This window comes from Aquarana catesbeiana, linkage group LG02, assembly GCF_042186555.1.
Source record: "Aquarana catesbeiana isolate 2022-GZ linkage group LG02, ASM4218655v1, whole genome shotgun sequence".
Classification (NCBI taxonomy): Eukaryota; Metazoa; Chordata; class Amphibia; order Anura; family Ranidae; genus Aquarana; species Aquarana catesbeiana.
In genome coordinates, this window is record NC_133325.1 from 522,217,201 (window position 1) to 522,243,016 (window position 25,816).

The 25,816-nt window shown below is 40.2% G+C and overlaps 1 protein-coding gene across 2 annotated transcripts in view; it reads left to right on the forward strand.

Annotated features, from left to right (window-relative positions):
- RBBP5 (RB binding protein 5, histone lysine methyltransferase complex subunit) overlaps positions 1-25,816 on the forward strand; it is a 156,966-nt gene that overhangs the window by 92,959 nt on the left and 38,191 nt on the right. For both annotated transcript variants that reach the window (XM_073615818.1, XM_073615819.1), the window contains exon 12: positions 20,069-20,298. In XM_073615818.1, the coding sequence (XP_073471919.1) occupies positions 20,069-20,298 (230 nt within the window). The remainder of the gene's footprint in view (positions 1-20,068; positions 20,299-25,816) is intronic.

The following is a 25,816-nucleotide window of genomic DNA, read 5'->3' on the forward strand; positions in this document are numbered from 1 at the left end:
AAGATTAGGAAAGATCTCTATTTGTTTCGGGGGGTTGATAACATTATGGACCAAATATATATTTTTTGGTTACATTGGAGCACATTCACAATGGCACACACCTATAATCTAGCAGGGCCACCTATGTGAACATATAGTAGGGACGGCCTAGTACGTAATTTGGATACATAGTATTGTCTATGAAAGGTCAAATCATATTACCGGAGATAAATTTATCTCTTAGTATGTGGTATTCCTTATAATCCCTACAAGGATATGGGAATACTACCATAATAATGTTTTTCACTCGTTTGATGATTATTCACTATTGGTGTATTTAACTATTAACACACGGGGCACATCAATATATTATAAGTTTATTCTTTCTAATTAATATAAGTAATAGCTTTAATTAAAATCCCTTTCATTAAGCACTTACTGGTGTAAATGCATGCATATCATCACATTTCTTAATTTAGGAATGGGTACATTCCCTGACTCAATACATTATCATATGTGGCCCGAATAGCTTTATTTTTAGACAGAACAGTTGGGGTATGCCGAGCTGACTTAGTCAATTAAGTATGGGCATAAATGTATTTCTAGGTTTACTGTATAGTACGCTAATAGAATTCCTGCATTATATACTGTATGATTACCCTCCTTGTATTAATGGTATATTGTAGTTCTAGTCTGAACCAGCAGGTGGAGCCTGGTCTATCTAAATTGATGTCAATGCATTCCCTATGACTTAATGGAGAGCGCGTTCATGATCCTTATATATTTAGAAATATGGACATACAGATTAAGAACACAAAAGTCATTCAGTGTAAAGTGGGAGATCGATCTGCACCACACATATCCAGCCCCATAAAAACACTTAATCTTTAAGGTACTGCAATCAGTGGGGTGGGCTGAGTATGAACGCTCTCTTCCTATAAATCTAATAGACAGGGGAGTGTGACACCGTTGCTGAGGATGTCATGTGACAAAGCGCGCACAACGGAATCACGCTCTGCTAGTCAACTCCAAAGCATACGAGAGAGGAGGACGCAGCCAGCGGCTGGGGCACTACTATTCCCCACCTCACTGTTTATGCTTTTTAGGAGGGATTGTTTCTATCTTGGCTCATGTCTGGCAACTAATGCTGTCCTACTCCATCTGGATTTTGTCTGCATTTAGTGCCTGGACTTTTTAAAGTTTTTTACTTTTAGTCATTTTTTATTTATTTTTTATTTTTGATTTTTTATGTATTGTCATTTTGTGGTGTTTATTCATCTGGACTTTTTGCCTATCTGCTGAGCCCCTCATTTGAGGGTACGTATATATATTTTTTAAAATAAAGTCGTATACTTTATCACACCATGGAAGCCCCTTTTTTTTTCTCAATTTATGAGGGGAAGCAACATCCTTATTAAGTAAGAAGCACAGGAAACATCAAATACAAAATTTGGAGGCAAAGCGGCCCGTTTTCTCCAGCATAATCGCATTACCCTGATGTGTGACGTGGAGAGCTGATCATATAATTAGAATCCACCAGAGGAAGCAACAAGGGAAACAACTCAGCATACTACATTACAGGCGTAATACCCCTGCCGGGGTTCTGGGAGCTGGTGAGTAGGCAACCAACAGGGGGAGCACGAGAGTCACCAGGCAAAATTGTTTCAGCACCAAAGTCACCATTGGGAATCTACTCACTATTTTATTATATATATCTTTTATATATTCTTTGTCGACATATGGGACTGCTATAATATGCCCGAAGCATTATTGCTATATTCTTTGTGCTATTATTTCTAACTGTATATATATGCAACCTATGGGCCCTACTTATGGTGTCTGAGTGGGGTGGCATAACCTGTATGTATTGTATGGTAGTCGTACCAGTAATAAGTTACCTTGAGGTCATATTTTCATGCCTGATATGGTCATAGATTTACTACAGTAATAGAGCATATAGGATATTGTCCAATAAATGCACTCTAGGGAATATAGCCTCTGGCTTTACTACCAGATGCTGTAGGACCAATTTATCTTGTGCGACACTTGAGCGTTTGGTACATATCTGCAGCATTAATTCAGAGGCACACACTTATCTGTTGAAGAGACATCTTTAACATAAGGGGAAATACTTTCCTACATGTTTAGTATCTTCTAAACCACGCATAAGGAACCGCTAGAACCTTAGGCTGTCCCAGTTTAAAATTTAGAGGTAGCGCCATTATACCCATTCTTTATAATTTATTATGCTTTGCAAAGAACCCTATTAGGAACTTTGTGTGAGGGAGGCAGCAACCTTTGACTTCTGACCCCACAGACGTGACCTAAGCGCAGTTTCTTTCTTGAACAATATGTTTCAGCTCTTGTCTGTGCTTCTCTATGTCAGAGAGGTGTCTGCTCTAGCAGCTGTTTGTGACGTAGGCTGTGTATAGGCCTAATGTAAACAAAATGTCTTCTTCAGTGTAAGGATGCGTGTGTCCTTATTCTTCTTTGTGTGTGAAAAAGTAGTGAAGTCCTTCTGTGTGTGTGAGTGAAGGACATGTGTTGTGTTGTGTAGTGGTGTGTCGTGTCGTGCATCCTGAAGTGAAGTGTCACTCTGTTTTTATACTATTTCAAATCTACTAGTCAGCAGACTATAGCCATAGCCATATACGGCTAGAACTAAAAATGAAATGATCATATTCGTGATTATTCTAAATATTCTCTTTGCCAACAGCTGACACGTCTCTTAAGCTTCTTTGATTGTCAGTAACACACAACAGATTCTTATAAAAAACTCAAGGTGAATGACCTTTCCAAATGGCCGAATTCTTGTAATGGATATTCTTTAAGCTACAGAAATGCAATTCTGTACCAAACTTTACAAATGCATATTAAACTATAATTGGATACATATAAACATATATTACTTCACACAAACTCAATCTAGCTAACTAATTAAATAACTATATCAAATAACTAACTATATTATAGATAATATATGTTTTTACTTTTAAAAAGATCTTTACAATAAAGTCTATGACAAATACTCTGAGTATATTCTTATCTGTGAAACCACTGACCTACTGACCTTTATTCATTAACCCTGTACATGGGGAACAACTGGTACAAAAAATAACACGCACACAACCTAGCTATTTCAAGATTCGTCTTATGCTGAGCGAGTGAGCTTTTTCAATGTCAAAGCATAAAAGGGAACTCAGACTGCATACTTACAGATCTTGATAATAAAGCCAAATTAATATAATTATTCTACAATTCCCCCTGAATATAATTTATTATATTAACTAAATCACGCGCACTCCATTTGTGTCCCTTTCATACACATTTTGAATCAGTTGCTCCAGATGTACCACAGCTCATCATAGGATCAGATAAGCCAGAAGTAATTTTCCGACTAAAAATACCTGTCATAATTTTTTCAACTGTTTTCATTTCTTCCTTAATCAATTTATAAAATTGTTTCATTCTAACCATAATACAGATTTGAAATAAAATACATAATATCATGATAATAAATATAATAACTATAGGATGCAATAAACAAAAAAATTATAATTCCAATGTACCTTAAAAATAACAAAATAATCTTTCCAATTGGCATCCCAATTGACATCTCTGTTTGCATCCCTGGTACCTTCAGATCTATAATTCTTAACCATAACTTTAGCTACTGGAATAAATTACTAAACATACTCATTAGAAGTAGAAATCTCATTCAAGACATCATTTCTATTTAAATTTAGCAAAGGCCTAGCCATGTTTTGTGAACAACTTCTGAAATACCTGCACCTGTTGTTTGCAAAGTTTGCAACCACACTTCTTTCTATGCAACAGATTATATAAAAATAACGGAGTATGCTAACCTCAAAAGACGTCCTGTCATTAACTCAAACAGTTAACAAACCCTATGTTTAGAAAATAATAAGGTTTTTAAACTAAAACTGTAGCAGGTAAATAAGTCACCCAATCTTTACCTTTTCTTGAATCATCTTGCCCTATTTAGACTTTATAATACTAATCATACGTTCTACAATACCTGAGTACTTAAGATGATAAGAAACAAAAACTTTACTAAATACCTAAAATTGCATACATGTCCTATAAAATTTTAAATCATAATCTGATTCCATGGTTTGAAGTCCAACCCCAATGGAATATGACATAAGTTCACAACAACTTAGCTTTTGTTAAAAATATTATTTTTTCTAGAATTAGCTCAACTATTTTATCAAAAAGAAACATTAACTAAAAAAACATCCTAATATCCTCCTTTAGCAGGTGGAAAAACTAATATAATCAGTCTATATAGATTTGCCAAATTCCTCAATACTTTGTAGTATCAGGTTACTCTTTCCTTTTGGATTGCTCTATAAACAAATAAAACAATATTCAGAAGTTTGATGACAAAGTGTTCTAAAATGAGTAGTTCAGAATTTCTTTCATTAGCTTAAACAAAAAATCAATCAGTCAGTCAGTCAGGTACCTGGATATGCAAAAAGAAATATTTTCATTTAAAATAACTCTATCCATTATTGTTGGAATCAATTATTTTTTACCATACATTTTATCTCCATAATCAATCTGTACTGACTCTAAGACAAAATTTCATAGTCCCCCTCTTTATCCTGTGACTAATATTAAATCTTGTAAAAGAATAATCTTACCAGATTATTGTATTGTTTCCTTTACACGGACAATTGCTTTAATTTTGTAAAAGAACACTAATTTAGGTTGGGCTTTCCTAAATATTCTATTTCTGAAAGAAATTTGATCATGTTGAAATTTCTTTTCAGAACCAAAAATATTCCTCTCATACAGTATGATTGAATGAACCACACATGCCTGTCACTGTGACTGCTAAACACATGGCAGTCTTAAGTTCAGCTTTCAATGCGTCCACTAAAAGTTGAATAAGTGACTTTTTCCTTAATTTATATAACTGTGGCTCTATCCCTCACACTGCATCAATTTAGTCACCACCATATTTATATACCACTACAACTGATCTTTTTAACATCCAATTGCCACTAGACAAAGCTGTGTGTGTTGACACCTCCCGTTTTCCTTGTAATAACACCCTTAGCGTAACATAAGATGTTTTTCAAAACAAATGGTGCAAAACCCACAATGTCTCAGATCTGTAGCATTGGACAATGCACTCCTAACACATTTTTTATAAATACCAATGAATTTGTCTTATCATCCACATACACTTGAATGTAAAATGGCTGAGAGAGATCTCTATATTAATCAAAAATACTAAATTAATAAGGGCTTTCTTTAGATCTTCAAATTATTATATATATAAGTTCTCTCTTGTTATTAAAAATATTTGCCCTACAGTAAGCCTATATAATTCATTAAAATTTACTCAGACAGATACTTTGTCTGCAAAAATCTCAATGAACGCTCAAGAAAAGTTATTTAAGGCCCAAAAAATCTTATTTTTTAAAAACAATTACTTTAGTAAGTAGTAATACCTTTTACAAATGTATTTTTTCTCATTCATGAACCCTCTTCCAGATATTTGGAAGACTTTGATCCACAGAAGTGAAAACTGTCATGACATGATGACTAGTCTGTGTAACTTGATCTGCATTTCTCTGTTGGTAATACACTCTTCGCATGTCACAAACTCTTCAGAGAATGATCTGTTACAGTCAGTCTTAGCTATCATGCTTTGTATACAATACACTGTACAATTGGGTAACAATCTAGTTTATTGTTTTTAAAATGTTTAACCTTTTTACCACTTTTTAAACATATTTTGTTTGTACATCTGCCAAAAATCATGTACACTACGTTATATGACTTTCCTGATTATAGTAATGACAAAAAAATTGTATAGAGGACAATCTCGTGAAACTCACAGATTGGATCCTGCCCAAAAACTGTGATTGGCCATATCCCTGAGAAAACTCCTCCCTCAATCAAAGTCCTTACTTTTACCAGAAATACTCATTTACAAAGACTTTTAACAATTGTTATTTTTACAATTTTTTTAGATTGAACAAAACTTTCATATTTTAATATTTTCTCTGGGTAGTCTTAAGTAAATTAGAACAATCTACTACTTTTAATTTAATAACCAAATCTAAGTTTGTAATTTTTGTATAAATTGTTCAATCCTTAACTTATTATTTCTTACAACCAAATCTGTAGGATTTTTGTAAGACACTAAACACCATGTTTTTTCCATTATCTCAATTTCATACAGTTCTTTCCACAATCTTAATCAATACTTTTTTTCTCTGAAAACTTTTTTCTGCCCCCTATATATGTGTTTTAAAATGACCACGTGTAATAACACACATTTTCTGTTGTTGAGGGCCTAAATATTCGTAAACATTTACATGCAGCATTAAACTTAGTTTCCTTATTAAATAACTTTTTTACACTCTGGCATTAATTAATTACTACTGCATGTATTCCTGTATTCCATATATATGGAATGTATCAATTTCCTGATGGTACAGGAAAATACTTCTAAGCCTTGAGATGTTAACCATCCCATGTTACCCTTTTATATAAACACACTCACCCCTTGTTAGTATGATAGTCCTGTGCGCACTTAAAAAAAAACAAGAGATGAATAATGTCCTTTAACTTTGTTGTTCGTTTCCTTTTCTTTAGTTTGTTGCTTTTTCTTCCATTTGCTGCTTTTTCTTTCGTTTGTTGCTTTTTCTTTCGTTCGTTACTTCTTCTTTCTTTGAAGAATAATTTTCATGTAGCTTTTTGCCTTGTTCTTTGTATTGTGTGCTGTAGTGTGCTGTAGTGTGCTTGCCTGTTGATTTTTCTTTGCCTTTTTCTTGGACTTTCCATCTTCAAACATCAAAATCCGACTTTCATCTTAGCTTACCAAATAGTACATACATCTGCCTGTTGTACCTCAATGGTAGCTTTTTCAAATAACGTGAAGTCTCAGTTCCTGATTCAACATTTTTTCTTATTGGGCAACTACCCAATATTTTCTTATGTGAGACTTTCTCACCTTCTTAGGAACTAACCTTGGCAGAAATCTTCACGTACGTAACGTTACGTTTTCACAAACAAAGTCTTGGATTTCCAACAAGAGCTTGAAGCATACCGTCCAAATGGCCTTGTCAATCAACTTCGTAGGCTGGGTCTTCCTTTTTTTTTTTTTTTTTTTTTCAAAGTTACAAACTTTGGCTAGAGGTGAGAAAACAGACATAGAAAAACTCACCCTCGACTTTTATTGAACTGTTGTCCACATCTGACGCAAACGCCTCCGTCTAGGTTCTTTACTTAGTTTCTTCTTGGAGCTTGTTGTTCCTCCATATTTGATTATCAGATGCCATATCGTATTTAGAAGAATTTCTCGTCTTTAGCTGGCTCAGTTCCTCGGACCTTTCGTCCTCATCTGATGGAACACAAACGCCTCTTTCTAGGTTCTTTGATCGTTTTTTCCCGAGACTTGATCAATCATGAAAATGTGTGAGTCTCCCCCCTTTGTCGAGGAACAGGGAAAAAAAAAACTGGACTGGCTGGCAATCGCCAATGTAAAAATGTAGAGAGGGTGTAAAAACCTTCTCTTCTCAGACACGTGTTATGTTAACAGTGTCTTAGGCGTTTTGTTCAAAAGTTCTGTAGGCAGACTGTCTTAAAACAAAGTGTGAGTTTATTTGGTCACACTTGGCAACAACTTGAAAATATATACAAAGTTAAATTCTTCTTACAGCTTGATGTAGTAAAACAAAAGATAATAGGAACAAAAACTTGTATCAAGAGAGTTCAAGAGATGTTTCAGCTCTTGTCTGTGCTTCTCTATGTCAGAGAGGTGTCTGCTCTAGCAGCTGTTTGTGACGTAGGCTGTGTATAGGCCTAATGTAAACAAAATGTCTTCTTCAGTGTAAGGATGCGTGTGTCCTTCTTCTTTGTGTGTGAAAAAGTAGTGAAGTCCTTCTGTGTGTGTGTGAGTGAAGGACATGTGTTGTGTTGTGTAGTGGTGTGTCGTGTCGTGCGTCCTGAAGTGAAGTGTCACTCTGTTTTTATACTATTTCAAATCTACTAGTCAGCAGACTATAGCCATAGCCATATATGGCTAGAACTAAAAATGAAATGATCATATTCGTGATTATTCTAAATATTCTCTTTGCCAACAGCTGACACGTCTCTTAAGCTTCTTTGATTGTCAGTAACACACAACAGATTCTTATAAAAAACTCAAGGTGAATGACCTTTCCAAATGGCCGAATTCTTGTAATATATATTCTTTAAGCTACAGAAATGCAATTCTGTACCAAACTTTACAAATGCATATTAAACTATAATTGGATACATATAAACATATATTACTTCACACAAACTCAATCTAGCTAACTAATTAAATAACTATATCAAATAACTAACTATATTATAGATAATATATGTTTTTACTTTTAAAAAGATCTTTACAATAAAGTCTATGACAAATACTCTGAGTATATTCTTATCTGTGAAACCACTGACCTATTGACCTTTAGTCATTAACCCTGTACATGGGGAACAACTGGTACAAAAAATAACACGCACACAACCTAGCTATTTCAAGATTCGTCTTATGCTGAGCGAGTGAGCTTTTTCAATGTCAAAGCATAAAAGGGAACTCAGACTGCATACTTACAGATCTTGATAATAAAGCCAAATTAATATAATTATTCTACACGCTACCTACTGGCTAACTTATAAGGATGAATATAGTGGCAATGTGCATGCCAGTGGTGAATGCGTGTACAGAAGGGTTAGTTACCCAGATAATGCAGGCTCCATGCATCCATACCAATGTGCAAAAAATAAAAAATGTGAAGTACACAGATAAAAATAAATATTAAGTGAATCCCAATAAACCTCACATATATATGTGTGCATAAGAATAACCTTGAGAGATAAACCTCATGGGATCCATGTACCATCAAAAAAACCTTAATGTCCAAAAGATAAAAACTATATATACATTATGTGCAAAAATGTATAAAACCCAAAACCAGCAAAATTCAGTGACACATATGTGTAGTCATAAACCGTAATAAAAAATCAGCATGAAGATATAAAATATATATTGAAAATTATTTGTGAAGCTCCAAAATGACCAGCGAAAAACAAAAAAAGTCCAAAGTGCTCAAGTGACTCTTGTGTTCAGAGAATCAAGTGACTTCTGTGCTCCCCCTGATGGGTCCCCACTCACCAGTTCCCTGCACCCCTGCAGGGGTAATGGGCATGTAAAGATAGCCTGCGATGGTTCCTGGTATTTCTCCTAGTGGTCCACACGTGGTATCTGTGGTCTGTAGGGCCTCAGCAGCTCACTCCACCCAGTAAGGGTGTCCAAGGGAGTCTTCCTGGTCACTTTTCCCAAAGTTGATTCGTCAGCTGTTCATAGTTAGATCCTCAAATCTTAGGCACATATTGATGTGCATAGTAAACCAGGAAGTTATGCTATCTTTACATGCCCATTACCCCTGCAGGGGTGCAGGGAGCTGGTGAGTGGGGACCCATCAGGGGGAGTCACTCGATTCTCTGAACACAAGAGTCACTTGAGCACTTTGGACTTTTTTTGTTTTTCGCTGGTCATTTTGGAGCTTCACAAATAATTTTTAATATATATTTTATATCTTCATGCTGATTTTTTATTACGGTTTATGACTACACATGTGTCACTGGATTTTGCTGGTTTTGGGTTTTATACATTTTTGCAAATAATGTGTATATATATATTTTTTATCTTTTGAACATTAAGGTTTTTTTGATGGTACATGGATCCCATGAGGTTTATCTTTCAAGGTTATTCTTATGCATACATATATATGTGAAGTCTATTGGGATTCACTTAATATTTATTTTTATCTGTGTATTGCACATTTTTTTAGTTTTTAGTTTTTGCACATTGGTATGGATGCATGGAGCCTGCATTATCGGGATAACTAACTCTTTCGTACACGCATTCACCACTGGCATGCACATTGCCACTATATTCATCCTTCTAAGTTAGCCAGTAGGTAGCGCCACCAACCCCACACCTGCACATCATTACTTTCTTCAGTCCCATTCCAGGGACTGATTAGGGGAGGCTGCAACCTGCTATAATATTGTTATAATATTGTTGCTATCCTGAGCGCGGAGTTTCTCTCAATATGTTTTTGAACTATATTGGCATTTCCACTGCAGTATTCATACCCCTCTGTATATTCAGCTATCAGTTTTAATTGGAATGTGTCTTGGGGCACTTTGCTTTGTGATATTTTGCAAATAATTTTTTTCCCGATTCAGAGCATGACACAACATAGGTATTGAGCATAAGCAAACTGATGCACTGGAAATTACTTCACAGTTGAAGCAGTTTTGCACCTTTTTAAAGTTTCCCAATATTTTAATGTGGTGACAGTTAAGGCTGAGATAACATAACATAATTTGCTTACTGAAGTGTGGCATGTGCACTCTGCGCACTTTCTTCCACCTTTCCAGCCTTCAAGAAGCACTACCTTGTTAAAGGCCCACTTAACCAAAACCTTTGGAATCTTCGAGTCCCTGGTCTGGTTCCATTGCTTGCCTATAGAGACTTAGTCACCTTTGGTCACCTATGACCCTCGTTAGTACCGCTTTCCTTGGGTTTTTGAGTATGCACTTTGAGCCTAGTTTTCCACTGGGAATGAAGTACAGCAGGTCTTTAGACAGAGAACAGTCCCGCTGTTATGGGTGACCTCAGCCAATACTTTCCTGTTACCTGTAGCAGCAATTATTTTTCAGTTCCCTCAGAAGGGTCCTATGACTGCAGTCCTGGGACTCCTGTTACTATAGGATCATCCTCTTGAGAGTATAATACAGCTCCACAAAATGAGTCGTATCCCCAACATGCAGCTGCAAGACCCTTAATGTGGCCGTGAAGTGACTAGCATTAGGTGATACACAGAGATGAAACAAACTCTCCTACGCAAGTTATAGCTGTGTATCTGCAGCCATTTCATCTGTAGATCATCTGAAAAAACTACGATGAAAGGATTTCTTCCAAGCTCAGCAGCAGAGGGCAGGGATCTGAAGACTTCACAGAGCCCATAACTCTGAGCCTTGATTGGATGGAAGGGACACACCCCCTTCATACAGAAAATAAGCACTGCTGTGAATAACAGTTTCAGGCTGTGCTGCAGCTCCCTCCCCCATCACTATTCTGTCTATTGTTTTCAGGTAAAGTTGCCAGAAGTGACTCAAGCTGATAAAACAGGAACCAGGCAGCAGAGAGAAATTCAGACCGTTGTTTCTCCATGGTGGACCTGTAGATCCAGGAAAAAAAAATGTCTAATGCTTTTTGTTTTTGCTGTGTTTTCTCTTGCATGGGCTAGTGTCCATTTACATGCGCATTGTTTCTGGGTCTGGGAAGCTGTTGAAACCCTTAAAGTGGCATTCCAGTCAAAATCCAACTAAAGAATAAATTTGCTACCACCCCCATTCTAAGTCTATTCTATCTACACTAAAAGAAAAGATGTCTATATTTATCTATTCTGATGCTTGTCCGTTCACATGATTGGGTCCCAGCACCAGTTTCAGTGCAGAAGAGGCACAGCTAACAGCTGCCTCTAGTAAGCCTATGGGAGACGTCATTGCCCAGGCTTTACAGCCATTGTCGCTGCCTCTCCTCTACGCTGAAACTGATGCTGGGACCTGATCATGTAACTGGACTGGAGCAGCTTCAGAATAGGTAAGTATAGGCATCTTTTCTTTTTACAAGGTACATAGAATAGTCTTGGAATTGGGTGGTGGGAGTAGATTTAGACTTTGTTAGATTTTGACTGGAATTCCACTTTAAGGATCATTTACTTTACTTTCAAAGGCAGGTGCCCTTTCGACTGTTATTGCCCTTGGTATTCCTGAACCTTCTGCCACTGTTTACAACTTCCCCAAAATAGGAGGTCTGTAGAGGAGATGGATCAACCTAATTTTTTCAATCGCTTCCACTGAATTCTTTGCAGATGGCAGATATTGGCAGTACCATAAACTTCACCCTGCCTACTCTCCTCTGTAGCTGCCATTTCTTTCTCGAACATCACGGGACACAGAGCCACAGTAATTACTGATGGGTTATATAGGTATGACTGGTGACTGGACACTGGCACACCCTATCAGGAAGTTCAACCCCCTATATAATCCCTCCCCCTTGCAGGGATACCTCAGTTTTTACGCCAGTGTCTTAGGTGATGGACGTGTAAAGATGTCCTGTGCTGAGCTCCAAAGGGAATATCCTAAGATCCTATACTGGGGCAAGCCAGGCGAACCGGATCCATTCAAAGTGTCTTTTCATGGCCGAATTGAATGGTACCCGGACCTCGTGTCCGAAGAAACGAGGTTTTACTTCACTTTTGCTTCTCTTTTTAGAGAGCTGGACCCCGCAGATCAGAAAATGGCTTTAAACTTCCTAATTTCTGGCGAGGTGCTTTACGGTCCCAGAACTGTTGGATCCCCCTACTGATGGGGGCCCCAGTCTCTGACGGTTTTTTCAAACGGAGCCCACCGTGAGAGGTGAAGATTGGGTCTGTGTAAACAGCACCCTGCGGCTGGATAAGGTAAGAGGAGATTCCACAGAATTTTTGAGTTCTAGTGGCTTTTCTCCTTTAAGGTAAATGCATGCTATGCCTATTGTGACCACCGGGGGCTGCCAAGAGCACAAACCTACACATGCTGACTCTGTCTCAGGTGTTGTAATCGCTGTTTATGTCCCAGCGTCTCAAGCAGGCTGCAAACCGGTAAGGTGGAAAGGGGGATTTCTCATGTTTGAATGTTCCCCCCCCCCCCCAGGCTAGAGAGGGGCCACAGGGGTCTAGAAAGTGGTTATACCACCCGGGCTCTGCGGCCTAATGGCCACCATCTCTCAAGATAGCCGTTCAGGCAGATCTTGTTACTTGTTTTTTTTTCCGCCGAGAAAGTTTTCAACACTTTATCCAATGGAAGAAAAGTTTATTAAAATGTGGGGAATACCGGCTATTGATGCCGCCATTTCCTCCGTAAATAATAGCCTGACTTGTCCTGTAGACAATGCTCAGATGCTCAGGGATCCTGTAGATAAAAGGATGGAATCCCTATTGAAGGATGTTTTCTCCTTAGCAGGATCAGTGGCCCAACCTGCAGTAGCAGCGATTGGAGTCTGTCAATACTTAAGAGACCATGTTAAGCAGGTCATCAAAGTATTACCTGAACAGCAGGCCCAGGGGTTTTCTAACCTTCCAGCGGCCTTATGCTTTGTGGTTGACGCCATTAGAGATTCTATCGTGCAAACCTCCCGTCTTTCACTGGGGTTGGTGCATATACGTAGAATCCTATGGTTGAAAAATTGGTCAGCCGAAGCACCATGTAAGAAGCTACTGGCTGGGTTTCCATTTCGTGGTGCAAGGTTGTTTGGAGAGGACTTGAATAACTATATCAAGAGAATCTCTTGTGGGAAAAGCACTCTCTTACCTGTCAAGAAGAAGAGTAAGCGTCCCTCTTTCAAACGGACTCTTTCCCCAGCGCCGGGGGCTTCAGCCTCCAGGCAGTCTCGACGGCCGCCTCCATCGGGGTCCAGAGACAAGAGTCAACCCCAGGGACAAAAGAAGTCCTGGGGAAAGAAGCCTACTAGGCAAAACACTAAGACCTCTGCATGAGGGGGCGCCCCCGCTCACTCGAGTGGGGGGAAGACTGCGACAGTTCTCAGAGCTCTGGCAGGAGGACTTCCAGGACAGATGGGTAATCTCCACGGTAACCTTAGGGTACAAGCTGGAGTTTCAGGAATTCCCCTCTCCTCGGTTCCTCAGATCAAATGTTCCCAGAGACCCAGAGAAGAAGCAGTCGCTCCTTCTAGCGTTAGAGCGACTTTTGTCGCAGGAGGTCATTATGATAGTTCCCGCAAAGGACCAGGGATTGGGCTTCTATTCCAACCTTTTTACGGTCCAAAAGCCAAATGGGGGTGTCAGGCCCATTCTGGACTTAAGGGATCTGAACCGATTCCTAAGGATTCAATCCTTCCGCATGGAATCAATTCGAACAGTAGTTCCCACCCTGCAGGGAGGAGAATTTCTGGCATCAATAGACATCAGAGATGCATATCTGCATGTGCCCATTTTTCCTGCTCATCAGAAGTTTCTGCGCTTCGAGGTAGGAGGGTGCCATTTCCAGTTTGTGGCTCTGCCTTTCGGGATAGCCACTGCACCTCGAGTGTTCCCAAAGATCTTGGCTCCTCCTCTGGCCAGATTAAGGGCTCAGGGTATAGCTGTCATAGCATACCTAGACGACCTGCCCTTGATAGACCGGTCGGTAGCCTCTTTGAAGGGAAACTTGAGGACCACGGTCAGGTATCTAGAACACCTGGGTTGGATCCTCAACTTAGAAAAGTCTTTCCTAAAACCAGTAAGAAGACTGGAGTATTTAGGTCTGATTATAGATACAAGCCAGGAGAAGATATTTCTACCCCAGGCAAAGATCACTGCTTTGAGAGAGCTGATTCTGACAGTAAGGACCAAGAAGGGTCCCTCAGTCCGCCCTTGTATGAGGCTACTAGGGAAGATGGTGTCTTCATTCGAAGCAGTTCCCTATGCTCAGTTTCACTCAAGAATGCTGCAACACAGTATTCTGTCGACCTGGAACAAGAAGGTTCAGGCATTAGACTTTCCGATGCACCTGTCGCATGCGGTGCGTCAGAGCCTCAATTGGTGGCTCATACCCGAAAACCTGCAGAAGGGGAAATCCTTTCTACCGGTTACCTGGACGGTGGTAACAACAGATGCCAGTCTGTCAGGTTGGGGAGCAGTTCTGGAACAGGCTGCGGTCCAAGGGGTATGGTCCAAGACAGAGAGGACCTTACCCATCAACATTCTGGAGATCCGGGCGATACATCTAGCTCTAAAAGCCTGGACTATCAGGCTACAGGGTTGTCCGGTCAGGATCCAGTCCGACAATGCCACAGCAGTGGCTTATGTCAATCATCAGGGAGGCACCTGGAGCCGAGCTGCTCAAAAAGAGGAGAACCAGATCTTAGTCTGGGCAGAGATGCATGTGCCATGCATATCGGCAGTTTTCATCCCGGGAATAGAAAATTGGCAGGCGGACTATCTAAGTCGCCAGCAGTTACTTCCAGGGGAATGGTCTCTGCATCCCGACGTCTTTTGGGCCATATGCCAAAGATGGGGGGTTCCAGATGTAGATCTCTTTGCATCCCGATTCAACAAAAAAGATAGACAGATTTGTGGCAAGGACAAAAGATCCTCTTGCATGCGGGACGGATGCGTTGGTGATTCCGTGGCATCGGTTCTCACTGATTTACGCATTCCCGCCTATTCTGCTACTACCACGACTCCTTCGCAGGATCAGGCAGGAAAGGAAGTCGGTACTTCTGGTGGCCCCCGCTTGGCCCAAAAGGACTTGGTATGCAGAAATAGTAAGGATGACGGTGGGTTCCCCGTGGACCCTACCGGTACGCCCAGACCTGTTATCTCAAGGTCCAGTGTTCCATCCTGCCTTACAAACGCTAAATTTGACGGTTTGGCTATTGAGACCCACATTCTGAAGAGTCGTGGGCTCTCAGGTCCTGTCATATCTACCTTGATTAATGCAAGGAAGCCAGCTTCCAGGATGATTTATCATAGAGTCTGGAAGGCTTATATAACCTGGTGTGAATCCAGAGGTTGGCATCCCAGGAAATATGTCATAGGTAGAATCCTTAATTTTCTACAGATGGGATTAGAGATGAAGCTGGCCTTGAGTACCATCAAGGGCCAGGTCTCTGCTTTATCAGTATTATTTCAGCGGCCACTTGCTTCGCATTCTTTGGTCCGAAACTTTATGCAGGGGGTGATGCGTCTTAATCCTCCGGTTAAAGCGCCCCTAAACCCCTGGGACTTGAATTTGGTCCTGGCTGTGTTACAGAAACAGCCTTTTGAACCAATAAGTCAGATTCCTTTGGTCTTGTTGACAAGGAAATTAATTTTTCTGGTGGCCATCTCTTCTGCTAGAAGAGTATCAGAATTAGCAGCTCTTTCCTGTAAGGAGCCTTATTTGATTATACACAAGGATAGAGTGGTACTACGCCCTCATTCTAGTTTTTTACCGAAGGTGGTTTCTGATTTTCATTTAAACCAAGACATTGTTCTACCTTCCTTTTTTCCAGATCCCTGTTCTCCGGAAGAGAGATCTCTACATTCGTTGGATGTAGTAAGAGCAGTTAAGGCCTATCTAGAGGCAACTACTCAGACGGATGTTTTGTTTGTGCTGCCAGAGGGTCCCAATAGAGGACAGGCAGCGTCAAAAGCTACCATTTCTAAATGGATTCGACAGTTGATCATTCAAGCTTACGGTTTGAAACAGAAGATTCCTCCGTTTCAGATCAGGGCACATTCCACAAGGGCTATTGGTGCTTCTTGGGCAGTGCATCACCGGGCCTCTATGGCTCAAATCTGCAAGGCCGCAACCTGGTCTTCAGTTCATACATTCACCAGATTCTATCAGGTGGATGTGAGAAGGCATGAGGATATCGCCTTTGGGCGTAGTGTGCTGCAGGCAGCGGTACAGGGTCCTCAGGTCTGATTGCACCCTACTTGGTCGTGGTTCCCCCCCCTCAGGTAGCATTGCTCTGGGACATCCCATCAGTAATTACTGTGGCTCTGTGTCCCGTGATGTTCGAGAAAGAAAATAGGATTTTTTAAAACAACTTACCTGTAAAATCCTTTTCTTTCGAAGGACATCACGGGACATCACGGGACACCGAGGTCCCGCCCCTCTTCTAATACACTATATTGCTTGGCTACAAAACTGAGGTATCCCTGCAAGGGGGAGGGATTATATAGGGGGTTGAACTTCCTGATAGGGTGTGCCAGTGTCCAATCACCAGTGATACCTATATAACCCATCAGTAATTACTGTGGCTCTGTGTCCCGTGATGTCCTTCGAAAGAAAAGGATTTTACAGGTAAGCTGTTTTAAAAAATCCTATTTTATCACCTTCCTCTTCGTCTTCCTTTCTGTCTGTTGGTCTCTTTTAGAGATTACTTCCTGGCTGGGAACATTCCTCAGCATAGACTATTCTACAATCCAATAGACTATAGAGAAAATTGTATTTTTGTAGTTAGGTTGAAAAAGACACAAGTCCTTCTAGTTCAAACATAAAAATAAATAAAAAATATCATACAATCCCATATGCACAATCCTATACCCACAGTTAATCCAGAGGAAGGCGAAAAACCCCAGCAAAGCATGCTCCAATTTGCTACAGCAGGGGGAAAAATTCCTTCCTGATCCCCCGAGAGGCAATCTGATTTTCCCTGGATCAACTTTACCTGTACCCAATTATAATATGTACATTTGGGAAAGAATCCAGGCCTTTCTTAAAGCAATCTACTGAGCTGGCCAGAACCACCTCTGGAGGGAGTCTATTCCACATTTTCATAGCTCTTACTGTGAAGAAACCTTTCTGTATTTGGAGATTAAATCTCTTTTCCACTAGGCGTAAAGAGTGCCCCCTTGTCCTCTCTGATGACAGTAAAGTGAACAGCTCAACACCAGATTCACCATGTGGACCCCTTCTATATTTGTACATGTTGATCATATCCCCCTTAATCTTCTCTTCTCAAGAGAATAAATTCAATTCCTCTAATCTATCTTTATAGCCGAGTTCCTCCATGCCTCTTATCAGTTTGATTGCCCTTCTCTGCACTTTCTCCAGTTCCCCAATAACCTTTTTGTGAACTGGTGCCCATAACTGAACTGCATATTCCAGATGAGGTCTTACTAATGATTCAATCTCTCCCTCCCTCCCTCCCTCCCTCCCTCCCATACATCTCTTAATACAAGAAAGGATTTTGCTTGCTTTGGAAACCGCAGCTTGGCAGTGCATGCTATTATTGAGCTTATGATCTACCAAAACCCCCAGATCCTTCTCCACTACAGAACCCCCCCAGTTGTACTCCCCCTTAGTATGTATGATGCATGCGTGTTCTTAGCCCCCAAGTGCATAACTTTACATTTATCTACATTAAACTTCATCTGCCACATAGTCGCCCAATTAAACAGTGCATTGAGATTGGCATGTAAATTGGAGACATCCTGTAAGGACATTATTCCACTGCATAGTTTGGTGTCATCTGCAAAGACTGAAATGGTACTTTTAATCCCAGACCCTATATCATTTATAAAGATATTAAGAAGTAAGGCCCCTTTCACACTGAGGCGGTAGGGGGCGTCGGCGGTAAAACAGCGCTATTTTTAGCGCTGTTTTACCGCGGTATTCGGCCGCTAGCGGTGCGGTTTTAACCCCCCGCTGGCAGCTGAAAAAAGGGTTAAATCCACTCGTATAGCGCGGATATAGCCGCGGTATTGCCGCGCTGTCCCATTGATTTCAATGGCAGGAGCGGTGAATACACCGCTCCTTCACCGCTCCAAAGATGCGGCTGACAGGAGATTTTTTTCTTCTCCTGCCAGCGCACCGCTTCAGTGTGAAAGCCCTCGGGCTTTCACACTGAACAAACAGCGGAGGCTGTTTTGGGGCGGTTTGCAGGCGGTATTTTTAGCGCAATAACGCCTGCAAACCGCCCCAGTGTGAAAGGGGCCTAAGCGTCCCAACACTGAACCTTAGACCATTCGGAGTATGAATTATTAACTACTACTCTCTGAATTCTGTCTTTTAGGCAGTTTTCTATCCATTTACAAACTGATATTTCCAAGCCTGTAGACTTTACCTTACACATTAGCCGTGTGTGGGGAACTGTATTAAACGCTTTTGCAAAATCCAAGTATACCACGTCCACAGCCACCCCTCTGTTTAAGGTTTTACTTAACTCTTTATAAAAAGAAATCAGATTTGTTTGACAACTTCTGTCTTTCATGAACCTATGCTGTCTGTTGCTTAAAATATTTTTTTCCAGCAAGAACTCATCTCTGTGGCCTTTTATTAAACTCTCCAGTATCTTCCCAACTCTAGAAGTTAAACAAACAGGTCTATAGTTACTTGGTAAAGACTTTGTTCCCTTTTTATATATAGGCACCACAATGGCCCTATGCCAGTCCAGAGGTACTATTCCAGCCATTAATGAGTCCCTAAAAATTTGGTACAATGGCTTTGAAATGACAGAGCTCAATTCTTTTAGGATCCCTGGGTGGATGCCATCTGGTCCAGGTATCCACCTTTATTCTGTCTAAATATTTCTGGACCATATCACTTTTGAGCTGTTGTGGATCATTTGGGGCTGTGTCAATACCATCCCCATTATGGACTTGAGCTACCCCATGCTCCTTTGTATACACATAGCTGAAGAAAGTATTTAATACATTTACTCTAGATTATTTTGTAAAAGGCCTACATGCTCAGACCTGACCTTTTTACTATTAATATATTTGAAGAATTTTTTGAGGTTTGTCCTACTATCTTTTGCAATCTGTCATTCGTTTTGAATTTTTGCGTCCTTGATTTCCTTTTTTACATATTCTGTTATGTTCTTTGTAACATTTAAACGATAATAGTGTTCCTTCACGTTTATATTTTTTTAAAAGCTCCTATTATTTATGGCTTTTTTAACTTTGTCCATGAGCCACATAGGTTTTATTTTTAGCCATTTTAAACGTATAGCCCATGGGAATATACTTTTCAGTGAGTTCACATAAGTCTTTTTGAAGAATTCCCATTTCTGTTCTGTGTTCATCAATTACCATATCAGTTACCATAAAATCTTTTTCTTAAAGTACATTGGGGGGACACAAACCCTGCCCCTCTGTTATATTGCTGTTGAAACTGAGGATTTATGGTTGGAAGTGGGGTTATACAGGGGCTGGCTTAATGGTTTTGTCCAAAGTTCCTGTAGGCAGCAGTATACCCCAAATATCATAGACTGCTCTGCAATCTTGTATTTCTCAGTGTACTCTAAGAAAAAGATTTTGATGGTGCAAATCAAAGTACAAATCTTGTTCATATAGTAAATTGTATTTTTTATTGTAGTTGTTTAGTATAGATATATAATTTTGTTTTTTAATTTGTTTTTCATTATGTAATTTCATCAAATTGATGCATATAACTTTTTTTAAATTTTTTACCATTTCTGATCCATGAGTTGAAATGCTGCAAAAATAATATATTTTCATCCTTGCAGTGACGAGGAACTGGAAGATGCTAAAGCACTGCTTTATCTTCCTATTGCACCCGAGGTAGAAGACCCTGAGGAAAACCCCTATGGGCCTCCCCCTGACACTGTTCAAATGTCACTGGGTGAAGATGGAACTGCAACAGAAAAGAAGCGTCAGGCTTCCTCAGATGGAGGTCAGCCACCAAAAAAGAAGCCAAAAACCACAGTGGTTGAATTGCAAGGAGTGCCTAATGATGGTAAGTTTGAGTCTGGTTGTTATTTGTGAATGTAATGACAAACCATTTCTATGGTACATTTACTGGAATTTACACAGCTTTTAGTTTGACTGTCTATCTCATTTTTTGAGGTGCTAAAATGGCAGGGCAGTACAAAACCCCTCCAAATTACCCCTTTTTGGATAGTAGACACCCCAAGGAATTTGCCGAGAGGCATGTTGAGCCATAAAAAAATTAGATTTTTTTTTTATCACAAGTGATTGAAAAAATAATAATAATTTTAAACAAAGTTGTCACTGAAATGATATATTGCTCACACATGCCATGGGTATATGTGGAATTACACCCCAAATACATTCTGCTACTTCTCCTGAGTACGGGGGTACCACATGTGTGAGACTTTTTGGAATCTAGCCACATTCAGGACCCCGAAAACCAATCACAGCCTTTAGGTTTTCTAAGGGCGTACATTTTTTATTTCACTCCTCACTACCTATTACAGGCCATGAAATGCCAAGATAGCACAACCCCCCCCCAAATGACCCAATTTTGGAAAGTAGACACCCCAAGCTATTTGCTGAGAGGCATGTTGTTCAAACACCTTTTTGAATGCTAATGCATAAAAACACACTATACTGCCCAAGTGTTTGGTAAAATATAAAAGATGATCTTATGCTGAGTACATAGATCCCAAACAGGACATGCTGTAAAATTACTCACACCTGTGCAGCGGCGACAAACGATATACTTTTTTAAAAGTCTTCACAGGTTACCACTTTAGATTTACAGAGGACGTCTACTGCTAGAATTACTGCCCTTGATCTGACATTTGCAGTGATACCCCACATGCATGGTGCAATTGTTTAAATATGACACAAGACTGATGCTTGCGTTCACCTTTGTGCGCGTGCACGGGGGGATGGGGTGCTTTTTAATTTTTGTTTTGTTTTTATTATCATTTTTATTGTTTTCACAGGGAATGTAAATATACCCTATGATAGCAATATGTAGTGACAGGTACTCTTTTCAAAAAAAAAAAATTGGAGTCTTTTAGACTCTAGATTTCTCCTCAGCCCTTAAAGCATCTGACCACACCAAGAATGGTGTGATAAGATGCTTTCCCAATTTCCCAATGGCGCTGTTTATATCTGGCGAAACCGAAGTCTTGAAATGCTCATAGCTTCCAGTTTCTTAGGCCATAGAGAGGATTGGAGCTGTTCTGGTCTCCGATGAGCTCTATGGTCATCTGGGGGGGACCACTGGCTGCATTCTCAGGTTCCCTGGTGGGACAGGAGAGCCAGAGAAAACAATGGAGGGGGGTGGAATTGCCTCTCACTGCTTGTAAAAGCAGTCTAGCGGCTAATGAGCCATTAGGATTGCTTTTACATGAAAGCCGACTGCCAACTGAAAAAAACGATACCAAGATGATGCCTAAACCTGCAGGCATCATTCTGGAATAACCACTCAAAGACCAGAAACATACCAGTACGTCGCTGGTCCCTGTTGGTTATATATTGTAATCTTTTTTTTTTTTTTTTTTTTTTTTTTCATGCAGCCTGTGGGTTAAATGAAAAAAGAGAACCTAACCGATTCCGCCATTCATATTGATCAAACGATGGTATGCCCACCATTCGAATGCCGCCCTGCATCCATCCAATTCTAATGATGGGCATACATGTACCGTTTGTTTTTTTTTTCATTCAGCACATGGGCTGAACAAAAAAAAGAACCTAGCAGATTCCTCCATTCACATCGATTGATGTGGATGAAGAAATCTCTGCCAAGAAAAGTAAATAAAAATATATGCTGACGCATTGGGGCGATCCGCCCCTATGTCCACCCCTGCCCCTATGCTTCGGCATATATGCTCTTTTTTTTTTTTAACTGTTGGGTAACAATGCTTGAGTTCCAGATTTACGTATTGTGAGAGCCATCCCTGTTGCTGTCAAAATAAATAAATCCGTGCTGCAGCTGAATGGCGTACCTGCAAAGCAAACAATGGTAACAATAAATCACAGTATCAATAAAACATTAACTCAATAAAACAACTTTTTTTTTATTGCAATCTGTGCCAAAAAAAAGAGTATAAAATATATGCTGAAGCATAGGGGCAATCCGCACCTAATGTCCACCCCTGCCCCTATGCATATATGCTCTTTTTTTTAACTGTGGTGGTGAAATCGCCTCCTACAGCGCTGGGGTCACGGATTTATGTATCGTGAGAGCAAACCCTGTTGCTGTCAAAATAAATAAATTCGAATGGTGTACCTGCAAACCAATCTATGGTTAACAATAAAACACAATAACAGTACAGTATAATAATAGAATGACATACTTGCAAAGCAAACACAATAAAACATTACAGTTAAACATAAAATACAGTAAAACAGAGCATAATAGAGAGAGAACAATAAAACAGCTATTTTTGGCTTTTTTATTTATATATACAGTTGTGCTCATAAGTTTACATACCCTGGCAGAATTTATGATTTCTTGCCTATTTTTCAGAGAATATGAATAACACAAAAACTTTTCTTTCACTCGTGGATAGTGTTTGGCTGAAGCCATTTATTATCAATCAACTGTGCTTACTCTTTTTAAATCATAATGGCGACAGAAACTACCCAAATGACCCCAGTTCTCAATACCGTGTATTGCCCCCTTTAACATCAATGACAGCTTGAAGTCTTTTGTGGTATTTGTGGATGAGGCTCTTTATCTTCTCAGATGGTAAAGCTGCCCATTCCTCTTGGCAAAAAGCCTCCAGTTCCTGTAAATTCTTGAGCTGTCTTGCATGAACTGCACGTTTTGACATCTCCCCAGAGTGGCTCAATGATATTGAGGTCAGGAGACTGAGATGGCCACTCCAGAACCTTCACTTTATTCTGCTGTGGCCAATTACAGGTCGACTTGGTCTTGTGTTTTGGATCATTGTCATGTTGGAATGTCCAAGTACGTCCCATGTGCAGCTTCCTGGCTGATGAATGCAAATGTTCCCTCCAGTATTTTTTGATAACATACTGCATACTGCATTCATCTTGTCATCAATTGTGACCACATTTTCTGTGCCTTTGTAGCTCACACATCCCCAAAACTTCACCTTTGTATTTCACAGTAGGAATGGTGTACCTTTCATCATAGGCCTTGTTGACTCCTCCAAATGTAGCGTTTATGGTTGTGGCCAAAAAGCTCAATTTTGGTCTCATTACTCCAAATGACTTTGTGCCAGAAGGTTTGAGGCTTACCTCTGTGCTGTTTGGCGTAATGTACTTTATGGCATTTGCGTAGCAATGGCTTTCTTCTGACGACTTGACCAAGCAGCCCATCTTTCTTCAAGTGCCTCCTTTTATTGTGCATCTTGAAACAGCCACACCACGTGTTTTCAGAGAGTCCTGTATTTCACCTGAAGTTATTTGTGGGGTTTTCTTTGCATCCCAAACTATTTTCCTGGCAGTTGTGGCTGAAATTTTAGTTGGTCTACTTGACCGTGGTTTGGTTTCAACAGAACCCCTCATTTTCCACATCTTGATTACAGTTTGAACACTGCTGATTAGCATTCTCAATTCCTTAGATATCTTTTTACATCCCTTTCCTGTTATATACAGTTCAACTACCTTTTTCTGCAGATCCTTTGACAATTCTTTTGCTTTCCCCATGACTCAGAATCCAGAAACGTTGGTGCAGCACTGGATGAAAGATGCAAGGTTCTGTCAGGAGTCCAGAAACTCATTGACCTTTTATACACACACACACTAATTGCAAGCAGACAGATCACAGATGAGGATGGTTACCTTTTAATAGGCAATCAAACCCCTTTGTGTCAATTTGTGTGCATGTTATCAGGCCAAAATCACCAGGGTATGTAAACTTTTGATCAGGGTCATTTGGGTAGTTTCTGTTGCCATTATGATTTAAAAAGAGTAAACACAGTTGATTGATAATAAATGGCTTCAGCTAAACACTAGCCATGAGTTCTGTTCGTCCTTCCATCTCACGGCAAGCAATCCGGTGGACCTCAAGCAGGTTCTCTCCCCCTGTCTAAGTCGTGTATCTACAAGCCGTTGGGGGAAGCCACTGCAATTAGATTGCACGGTGCCACATAAGCCAATTCCTAATTAAAAGGGGTGTCTAAAAAGTGTCACGCTTGTGTAAAAATTGTCCACGTATAAATGGTACCCCTTTCAGAATAAGGGTAACACCAAGTCCCAAACAATCTTGCTGCTGCTCCCTATGTAGTGTGGGCAGTCAAGGGGCTCCACGCTTCTATCTTTTCCCTCATAAACTAGGAAACTATATGTATAGGCTGTGGCCCTGTCACAGAGCTTATACATCTTGAACCCATATCTGGCAAGCTTGCTGGAGAGAAACTGTTTGAACACAAGGCGGCCAGAAAATTTACTCAGGGATTTATCAACGCAGACATTTTGTTCGTGAATAAACAAGGCTGCAAATTGTTGGTTGAAGTGGTTTAATGGGGGGCAGAATTTTATGGAGCCGATCATATTCAGGGTCACCCCGAGGACGACAGAGTTCATGGTGGTTGAAGTGCATGAACCGCAAGATTTGCTAGTATTGAGTCCTGGTCATGAAAGCAGAGAACGCGGGCATATGGTGAATTGGGTCAGTGGACCAATGTGACCACAACGCACTCTTTTTAGTAATGCCCATGAGGAGGGATAGGCCCAGAAAGGTTTTAAATTTGGAAACTGTTATAAGTTTCCAGCCATATTCTCTGGCAAGCATCAAATTTGGATTTGTGACGATAAATTGACCAGCATATAAATTGCTTTGGTCCACAATAGATCTGTACAGATCTTCTGTTAAAAACAGCACGTAGAAGTCCAGGGAAGTAAAATCCGCTGTTTCCAACTGAATTCTGGGTCTGCTGCATAGGAGAACCATGCGGTTGTTGCACCTCAGCAACAGAAGAATGGGGTTGGGTACACCTGACCTTAGCAGGGACCGCTACTCCGTTGTCAGGGCCATTTGTCAGGGTGCCTCTGTTCTCTGCAGGTTCGTATGGGGAACTTGAATCGGATTGTGATTCTGATAGTGAGGCTTCCCCTGCACTCTCATCTGTCATGCTCAGTATCCTGTAGGCCTCTTCACTAGTGTACCTTTCGTTTGACATTTTGGCCACTAAATTTAAAGGTACAGCTAGTGTGACTCACAGGTAAAAAAGCACCTGGTTGTCAGAGACTGCTTGAATCGCTAAAAAAAAAAACTGTTAGTGTTAGCAGGGATCAGGTGTGACTCTGCTAATGCTGCAGTTTTGTGTGCTGTGTTTTGTAAAGTGACAGTGATCTATTGATCCTGCACTTTAGCTGGGCTGGGCGGAGGGGCTAAACGCAGGTGCTGGCAGGTGTCTGGGCCGATCCTGCTAACTCTGTGTTTTTTGGAACACTATACTATTAGGGATGAGCCGAACACCCCCCAGTTCGGTTCGCAGCTGAGCATACGAACAGGCAAATAATTTGTTCGATCACCGTTAAAGTCTATGGGACACGAACATGAATAATCAAAAGTGCTTATTTAAAGG